At 38.9% G+C, this 9,527-nt stretch overlaps 1 protein-coding gene across 1 annotated transcript; it reads right to left on the reverse strand.

Moving 5' to 3' along the window:
- Positions 1–297: 297 nt before the first annotated feature.
- Positions 298–1,779, reverse strand: LOC129952303 (uncharacterized). The gene is made up of 4 exons (XM_056064821.1): positions 1,559–1,779; positions 1,245–1,490; positions 887–1,021; positions 298–817 (listed from the first exon to the last, which is right to left on the reverse strand). Exons 1-4 carry the CDS (start codon positions 1,632–1,634, stop codon positions 324–326), a joined length of 951 nt encoding a protein of 316 aa, XP_055920796.1. The 5' UTR covers positions 1,635–1,779; the 3' UTR covers positions 298–323.
- Between the last annotated feature and the right edge of the window lie 7,748 nt (positions 1,780–9,527).

Consider the following 9,527-nt stretch of genomic DNA (forward strand, 5'->3'; position numbering starts at 1 on the left):
TTTAAATTTTAAGAACTTGGGAATAAAATTCACAGAATTTCAAAGAAAACGAACATTTGTCAAGTTATGGTCAATCGTCATTACTCAAAATTAATGTGAGCACCTAAGAATGAAATTTAGAATATTTACACGAAATTAAAGTCATTTGACGTCTTGAGCAAAACGAAGAAACAAACGTTTTTGTTTTTGTGAAAGTTCGGGATCTGTTTCAAACTTAAAACGAACAAACCTCTTCAATTTCTTATCAATCATTAAGAATGAATTAGCATTTAAGTGTAGACATTAAGCACATTTCAATTCAAAAATATAATTACGCATTTTATTTATTTTTTACCACTCGAAGAAAAAGGACTATCTAATTTATCAACAATTTGAATTATTGAACTTGTTGGATGTGCTATGCTATCTCTTCGTCGCCGGTTATCAGCTGATAATGATGATGACGATGATGAACTCGAAGCACAATAACAAGGCTTCCAACTTGGAACTCTATATCCACCGACAGCATTTGATGGTTTATATGGTTCATAGTAGCTACGTTCTGTAGTCCAAGTACTAGTTATGGGTATAAAACTTGACCAACTATCAATTCCACGATAAATATCATCTCCATTATTGGCTGGATAAACGGGTACATTATTATGAGGATAGTGTGATGATGAAGGACGAAACGAACTATCTCCGCTACCATATCGTCGACGTTCAGCTGAGTAATTTGGACTCCAATGGGTGCGTGGATCGTAGGGTTTGCGCGGTCGAGTTGTTGTTGTCGATTTGCGTCCTCCTTTAAATATTGGAACACTAGCATCGTTTTCTTCTATAAAAAAAACAAGAAGGCTTGTATATTGAAAATGTAACTTTTTCGAGGGCAATTTTTTTTAATTACCTTTATCATGTCGTTGGCTTGAACTTGTAGAATTTGAATCTTCAATATCTCCAGTTATTTCAAATGTAATATCAGTGTGAATACCAACTCGTTTTTTGTTTTTACTTTCGGTAATTTCAACACTTTCCTTGGACTCTGTAATGGAAATACATGTTTTTAAAATTTGACACGTTTACAGCATAAAGAAAAGTTTATAAAAATAAGCCTATTTTTTGCTTCTGGACGTTTGTTCCCGACAGAAAATCTTATATTAATAAATGTTCAAGAAATTTAAAGGATATCATTCTTACAGTCAATATTTTTGTTCAACTGCACAGAGAAATGAAGACTGTTTGGCAAAGAAAAAAAATATAGTTACCCTTGGAGCCTTTCTGGTTATCGCCAGTATCCACAGTGACACGAACTCCATGAATTTTTGGTCCACTTTTTCCACTGCCTCCATTCGAACCTCCTCGTCCTTCTCCATCACCACCACCAACACCACCACCTCCGCCTCCATCATTCTCATCTTGTTGGTTAAATGACGGAGGTGGTCTTTTTGTTGAACTCTTAGACTCAACTTCCTTAGAATCATTGAAATCCAATTTCGGTGATACGGTTTGGCCTAAAGTGAACTTCAACAATTTAGCGAGGATCGTGCTTGTCGTGCAAAAATGATTATCACAAACTCACCATTGACGTGATCAAATCTTACAAGCACCGCAATAGTAATCACTATGAAAAACCCAAGTAATGATTTCCCGATCATATCTTCGGACTTCGTATTACAGTCTACACACGAAAGTATCTCTTGAAAACAATAAAAATCTATCTATCTATCTTTTCACATCGAATGTTGAAAGGCAACTGATGTACCTAAGTATACCGTCTAGAGGGCTACTCTGACTCCGTTTGATGGGAGATGAAAACAAAAAAAAATATAGCAACCAAACAAAAGACTCCATGCCAAAAACGCACGTGGTAAGGTACGTTTGAACATTGATGCGCCACATTCTTAACACAACGATTCTAACATCAAGATCCGGTCTGAAACTATTAGTTATAGTCATAGCTTCAAGGTGGGATTTGTCGGTGATAAAATAACAAACAAAATATTTAAAAAACAATAACCTAAGGTGCTTCCATTCGTTTATTGTGGAAATGGCATATTTTTCAGTGCCGCGATACTAAATCTTGTGTTACCTTCCTTAAAGCTGATCATCAAATTCAAATTTAACGTACGGTGATGTGCGATGTGATGTGGCTTTAGGTAGCAGCCTGGTAGCTGTCATTCTGTAATCGGCGGTGGCGATCGTGGTAAATAACAATTATTTGCAAAATAATTACAATCAACAACAAAAATATACACATTTAAAATCGCCGCAAGTTTTGTTTTTAATTCGATTGTAATTTCTTCCATGTTTGTTAGTTGGGAGATATAATAAGCTTGGGAAGACAGACAGACAGACACTGACTTTTGAAGGTCAGATGCAGATAAAGACGTCTTCACTCTTAATTGTTGGTCATGTTTTTTTTTTTAACATAAATGTATTTTGGCACTGACAAGGCTCAAAAGACAGTATGATGATGGCCAAGATGAGGAGATTATATGGACTTGTCAGAAAATGAGCAAATTAAAAAAAAAACTGTCGTTTAGTGCTATTATGGGTTTTTAGAATAAATGATCTCTTAATAAAATGTGTTCTTTTAGACGAGTGATTTTCAAGAAGAGACAAAAACGTATTATTTTCAAAAATGATTTCGGATAAGTGGCGAAGCGGCTAGCTCGAATAAATTTCAGTGGAGACGACCAATTTTATCGTCCTTATCGTCTCGAGCTTTTCCGACTAGATGAGCGACTTCATATAATCTCATTCCCTTTGCTCTTTGCAAAATTGAATTTACCTTCGTTTATGGTCATAAAGTTTCAATTGTCATTGGGTTTCGATTGTCATTGAGTTTCGATTGTCGAGAGTGTTCAAAGACCTTAGAAGACGTCATCCTTGTTAGCTCTCAGTTTTTCTTTCATTAGTTTTGCTCAATTTTGCATTTTGACATCTCTATTATGTGTCACCCGCATCGTGATATAGTGAAGTACGCTTTCCAGTGCTTTATTTCGTGAGCAACCTCATAACCTGGATCTGTAGATATAAACCCTTTGTTTAACTTCCGTAGCACGAATCGATACACTATTTTTGGTGATGAATTTGTACGATTAGCATTGTTGAATAGTAAGTCTATTCGTTATGAAATAGAAAATAAACTAATAATAAATCAAGTGACAGCTGTCAAAAACACCAACTCTGAAGAGAGTATTATAAAAATTGAAATCCACAAGTTTAAAAAGACACCTTTTATGTAGATCATGTCAAACACTCGTTGAAATGTGCGTCGTATGTGGAACGCGAATTATGTTTGACAGTTCGTTACAATCAGATTGCGATTAGCGAGAAACAATTTTGTTACTTAAATATCTCTTATTTTGGCAATGAAAAGATAATTTTATTTTTGCCTTAAATAAACTAAACCTATATGTTTCTGCCATTTTGTTTACAATTTGCACAGAATTCAATTTTCTAAATTATTTAAACTCTCATTTATGCATTAATGGTCAGTCGTTGATCCCTGTCATGTGAATTGTCCTTAAAAGCTTAGTGATATAGTAATTGACATTGTAATTAAGCTGCAAACACAATCCAAGAACCTTCTTCTTGATTCTCCCCATAATTTATTATTCTAAAATTAGTATTAGACGGAAACCCAAACGAATAATTTTTCCATGAATGAATGAAGATCTATTCACATCAATTGGTAGTGATATTTTATTAATCTTTATTGTTGACAATAATTTCCTCTTAAATGGTATAATTATTACATAATTAATTAATAATATGGTAATTTAAAAATCGGCAAGAAAACTAAGTAAAGTTCACTAATATTAAGTGAGTGTAGTTAAGATAGTACCGAATAAACTGCTGTCAAAATAATAATTACACACACATTCAATGCTTCTCCATCTATGCGTACGGGACCAAAAATCACCCGAAGAATTTTTCTCTCGAAGCATCCTAAGACGCTCTCATCTTTCTTTGACAGGGTCCAGGCCTCAGCGCGATAAATGAGTGTCTTATATATGGTGATTTTAGATGCTCGAGAGAGGACTTCACAATTGCCTTCTAAGTCCAAAGAAGCAGCGATTTGCAAGAGTTATTCTTCGTTTGATTTCAGCGCTGGTGTCGTTGTCTGTATTAATAGCGGTGCCTAGGTAGACAAAGTCCTTAACTACCTCAAAGTTATAGCTGTCCATGGTGACGTTTTGTCCAAGGCGTCGTCGATCAGTGTTCTTTTTTGATGACAGCATATACTTGGTCTTGCCCTCATTGACCACTAAACCCATCTTTTTCGCTTCCTGACATCATGCTTTGATCTTCTAATCATGTCAATATCATCTGCGTATCCGAGTAATTGGATGGACCTTTGGAAGATTGTGCCTCTAGTGTTGACGGTTGAGTTTTGCACAATTCTTTCCAGAACGATGTTGAAGAAGTCGCATGACAGTGCATCGCCTTGTCTAAAACCTAAAGATCTTTTCCGACCTTGATAGAGCAGCGTGGATTCTCCATCGTCATTCTGCACAATCGGATAAGTTTGACAGGGATGCCAAAACTAGACATTGCTCGGTAGAGCTCTTCCCTATAGATGCTGTCATACGCGGCTTTAAAATCGATAAAGAGATGGTGGGTATCGATTTGAAGCTCCTGGGTTTTTTCCAAGATCTGCCGTAGTGTGAATATTTGGTCGATAGTGGACTTTCCTGGTCTGAAGCCACACTGATAAGGACCAATCAGGTTGTTGACGAATGGCTTCAGACATTCACATAATACGGCAGCGAGGATCTTATACGCAATGTTAAGGAGACTGATGCCTCTGTAGTTGGCGCAGCTTAGAGGGTCTCCTTTCTTATGTATCGGGCACACTATGCTGAGATTCCACTCATCGGGCATGTTTTCTTCCGACCATATTTTGCAGATGAGTTGGTGCATGCTCTCCACAAAGTCATCGCCTGCTGCTTTGAATAGCTCGGCAGCGATTCCGTCTGCTCCAGCAGCTTTGTTTGGCTTAAGTTTAGATATTGATATATATCTTCACTTCGTCAAGGTCGGGTAGGCGGAATTGTTGATCTGCGTCACTGAGGTTCAGTGGTTCTATCTCCCTTACAGCGGAATTCGGTTCGTCATCGCCGTTATATAATTTGGAGAAGTGATCTTTCCATATTCTCAGCATCGACTGCGGTTCTACAACGATGTTCCCCTGATCGTTTTAACAGGCTTCGGTTCGTGGCTGGTACCCTTGGGAGGTTTTTTTTACCTTTTGGTAAAATTTACGAACCTCATTCCTGTTGCGTGACATCCTTCTATCTCCCCGATCGCACGCTTCTCATGCTCTCTTTTTTTCCATCTAAGAAGCCAGTGTTCCTCTCTTCTTTACTGCTCGTAGATCTCGCGAGCAACTCTAGTCCTTTTGTGCAGCGCCGTTTTGTATGCCTCTTGTTTCGCTGCGTGAGCTTGCCGGCATTCGTCGTCAAACCAGGGGTTTCGCTGTGGTGGCCGTGTGAAACCTAGCACTTCAGAGGCGGCATCTCTGATGGCTGCAAGGCAATGTTGCCACTGGTTTTCAATGCTTAATGTAGGAAGCATAGGACTCCTTAGGAGGTTATTAGAGACTCGATCGGAAAAGGACATGGCAGTCTCTTGCGATTGTACACGTCTAACGTCGAATCTTCTCACAGTACTTCCTTGTTTTGGCTTGGATCGGGATATCCGTAGCCGTACCTTGGCTACCACGAGGTAGTGGTCCGAGTCAATGTTGGCCTCTCGGAATGTTCGGATATCCTGTATACTGGAGAAGTGTCGTGCGTCGATCGCAATATGGTCAATCTGGTTGACGGTTGATTGATCAGGAGATTTCCATGTCCCCTTGTGGATATTAAGATGCATGAACTGCGTACTAGCTACCAGAACGTCTAGCTCCGCAGCAAAATCGACAAGCCTGAATCCGTTGTTGGAGCTGGTGTCGTGCAGGCTGTATCTCCCTATTATGCCACCAAAGATGTCTTCTCTTCCTAGCTTGGCATTAAACTCTCCTAAGACAATTTTAATGTCACAGCCAGGGCAAGAGCTTGAAGAATATGACTTTTGTGTCTTAATCTTTCTCCTCTGTTGGGGCATGCGCGCATATAAGGCTTATGTTGGCGAATTTAGCCTTGATGCGGATTGTCGTGATGCGCTCGCTCACACTGTTAACAAAATTATGGCAATGAACAAAACGACTAGATTAAATACCCCAGGTGGCACTCCAGTGAAACTGGTAAATCCACTCTCTTACGAGGTCGGTCCTATGGATTCTGGGGAGGACCAATTATTGCTAACAAATATTGAGAGACGGAGTTCAAAGATGCAAATAACTCCCCTCAAACCTCAAACAATACTATAGATGTTAAAAACATCAGCAAAAAAGGAACCAAGATCAATGAGTAGATCGACAACACAGATCAACAGAGTTCCAACAAAGTCAAAGTGAAAGACCAATCAAAATCAACTTTGAAGAATGGCAAATTGAAATAGCGGCAAGAAAACAACTTGAAGTTCTAGTTCAAAGTCTTCAGCTGCAAGTAAAAAAACTCGAAGAGAAAGTTTCCTTGCTTGACAAGAAAGATTCAGAGTCCACGACTCAGTTAAGTCCAAAATATATTGAACCTGAATATCAAACTGGCGAAGAAAAGCTCTTGTTTGAAACTGAGAAAAAGAAAAGTAAGCATACCACAAAGAAACGTAAACGTAGTTCCGAGACTCGTTCAAGAAATCAGAAAAGCTCTGAATAAAAGAGTTGATTACAGGAACTTAAGTGGTAGCTGTTGCTAAATCAATATCTCACGCTAAAGGCAGCAAAAATAATTACACCACCACCAATTATAATCTCAGTATTTGCAATTTTTGTAGATCTTAAGAAAATAATAGAAAAATGTACAACAAAGACATCTGGAAAGTCACAGTCGAAGAAGCTGACGAGTATAGATCTGTCGCTGAAGAACTGAGCAAACACCAAATACAATGGCACTCATATGAGAACGAAGCTACAAGGTCAATAAAAGTAGTAGCCAGAGGTCTTCCTTCCTCGTGCTGTCCCGAGGAAGTAGTAGAAGATCTTGTACAAAAAGGCTTCCAAGCCCTTGATGCAGTCAATCTATTTAAGAATGAGACAAAACTCCTCTGGAGAATCGATGACAAGTAAGAGGTGGCTGCCTTTATTCATGCTTACTTTTGACTGCAAACAAAGTCTCGAGGAGATTTATAAAGTAAGATCAATCTTGGGCATAGCTGTTAAAATTGAACCACTCCGAAAATCTAAAGTTGTTCCTAAGGAATTGAACGACTGATGCTTCAACCGATTTATCGCTATGGAAAGCAGCTAAGCGCCTGAAAAGACCGCAGTTACAAAACTCGCCCTTTAAAATGTCAAGATGGGAAATGGATCGGTAACCCGAAAGAAAAAGCTAACCTTTTCGTTTAACATCTTGCGAATGTTTTAAAGCCATACTCATCAAAAGAGGCTGAAAATAACTCACAGTTTGTTGATAAGATAGATGAAAGTGAAATACCAATTGTAAGACTTAAAGAAATAAAAAGTATGTGTTTACATCAACTACCAAATAAAAAATCACCAGGTTACGATCTAATTACTGCTCAGGTTATGAAAGAAATGCCATTGAAAGCCTTCATATAACTCCAATATATAATAAATGCATGCCTTAAGCACCGGTATGTCCCGCACCATTGGAAAATTGCTGAAGTAATTGTCATACCAAAGCAAGGTAAACCACCCACAGAAGTGACGGCTTACAGACCAATATCGCTTATACCAATTATGGCAAAAGTTTTTGAAAAACTGCTTCTGAAGAGACTTAGCAAAATCATAGAAGAAAGAAAGTTAATCCCAAACCATCAGTTTGGCTTTAGTAATAAAAATTCCACGATAGACCAAGTTCATAGAATATCGGATGTAATAGAAAAAGCATTTAAAGAAAAACAAGTATGTTGAGCTATTTTCTTAGATGTTGCTCAAGCTATTGACAAGGTTTGGCATGAGGGACTTGAGTACAAGCTGCAAAGGGATCTTCCCAGGCAGTACTTTGAAATATTCAAATCGTACATCTTAGACCGATTGTTTAGAGTAAGTTACGATCAAGAATACTCGGAATTGAAGAAAATAGAAGCCGGTGTACCACTAGGAAGTGTCCTAGGTCCTTCACTGTATTTACTATACACAAGGGATATTCCAGTTGGTAATCACACCATAATGACTTCTTTTGCAGATTATACCGCCATTTTGGTACTCGACATATGTGTCTCTAAGGTAGCAGTAAAACTAAAAAATTCCGTCGAAACAGAGAGAGCTTGGACCGAAAAATGGCGTATCAAACTCAATGAAACAAAATATTCACATATAAACTTTACAAATAAAACGATTAACAATATTCCAATAATTATTAATAATCAAGCTGTACCTTACGCCAATACTGGTTGCTTGGTAACAACTCTGATTTATCAATCCAAAACAAAATAATGCTGTATAATCAAGTACTAAAGCCTGTTTGGACCTATGGAATTCAATTATGGGGCTGTACAAAGAAAACAAATACCGAAATCATCCAAAAATTCCTTCGTGAAAATGTTAATGCACCTTAGTACATAAGAAATACCGACCTACAAATAGAAATGGTTACAGAAGTTGTAAAAAATTACGCTGTATCGGAGAACCAGGGACTGCAAAGTCATCATAATTCTGAAATCGTGTACGTCTTGAATATAAGAAACCATGTTCGGAGAATAAGAAGAACCAAGCCTCATGAGCTTCTACCTGAGCGTCGAACTTGTCGAGTTGTAGAAGCTGAGTAAGGTCAATGATTCTCGGGAATTATTTTTCCAGAAGAGCCCTGAAACTAAATGTCGTTCGCCCCTCCCCTTCCCAATCCTTACCACCTCCTACATCGGCTTTGTGCTACTATGCTGGCTGATGGCTCCTTATTCCCTGACTGTATAGTGCATCACTGTCTGTCAATACCCTGCTTCCTTCCTGGAACGCTTATGGCTTAATTGCTGTTCGTCTCTCCTTTTCCAATACATATCCCTCCCTTCAACTTCCCAATTGGGCTGGATCTAAGGTGTTATACGACCCGTGCCGATGATCAGCCAGGCTGAGGGCCCAATTTCTAAAAATAGCTCAGTCGTTAACGGAGTATCCGGATACCAGGCGACCTCCGGATTAGCTAGCCTTATCTGTGTAAGCGAATCTCTGCACAGATGGACCCCCCCTTTTTACTTCGCCTACTCGTGGGAATCCAAATGTATAAACAAAAACAAAAACAAAAACTAAACCCGAAGCAAAATCGTCAAACCGGTGCCGGTACTCCAGCTACACCGGGCGGTAGTTCGGCGGCAACGTTGGCTGTCGTTGCACCTGTGTCAAACATCGGAGAAGGGATTGTGCCAAGTCACTGCCCTTCTTCGTGTGCAGTACAGGTTCTATTTACACCGGGCGGCAGTTCGGCGGCAACGTCGGCTGTCGATACTCCTGTTCCAAACACCGGAGAAGGGCTTGTGCG

The sequence above is a fragment of the Eupeodes corollae genome, chromosome 3 (genome assembly GCF_945859685.1).
Source record: "Eupeodes corollae chromosome 3, idEupCoro1.1, whole genome shotgun sequence".
Taxonomy (NCBI): Eukaryota; Metazoa; Arthropoda; class Insecta; order Diptera; family Syrphidae; genus Eupeodes; species Eupeodes corollae.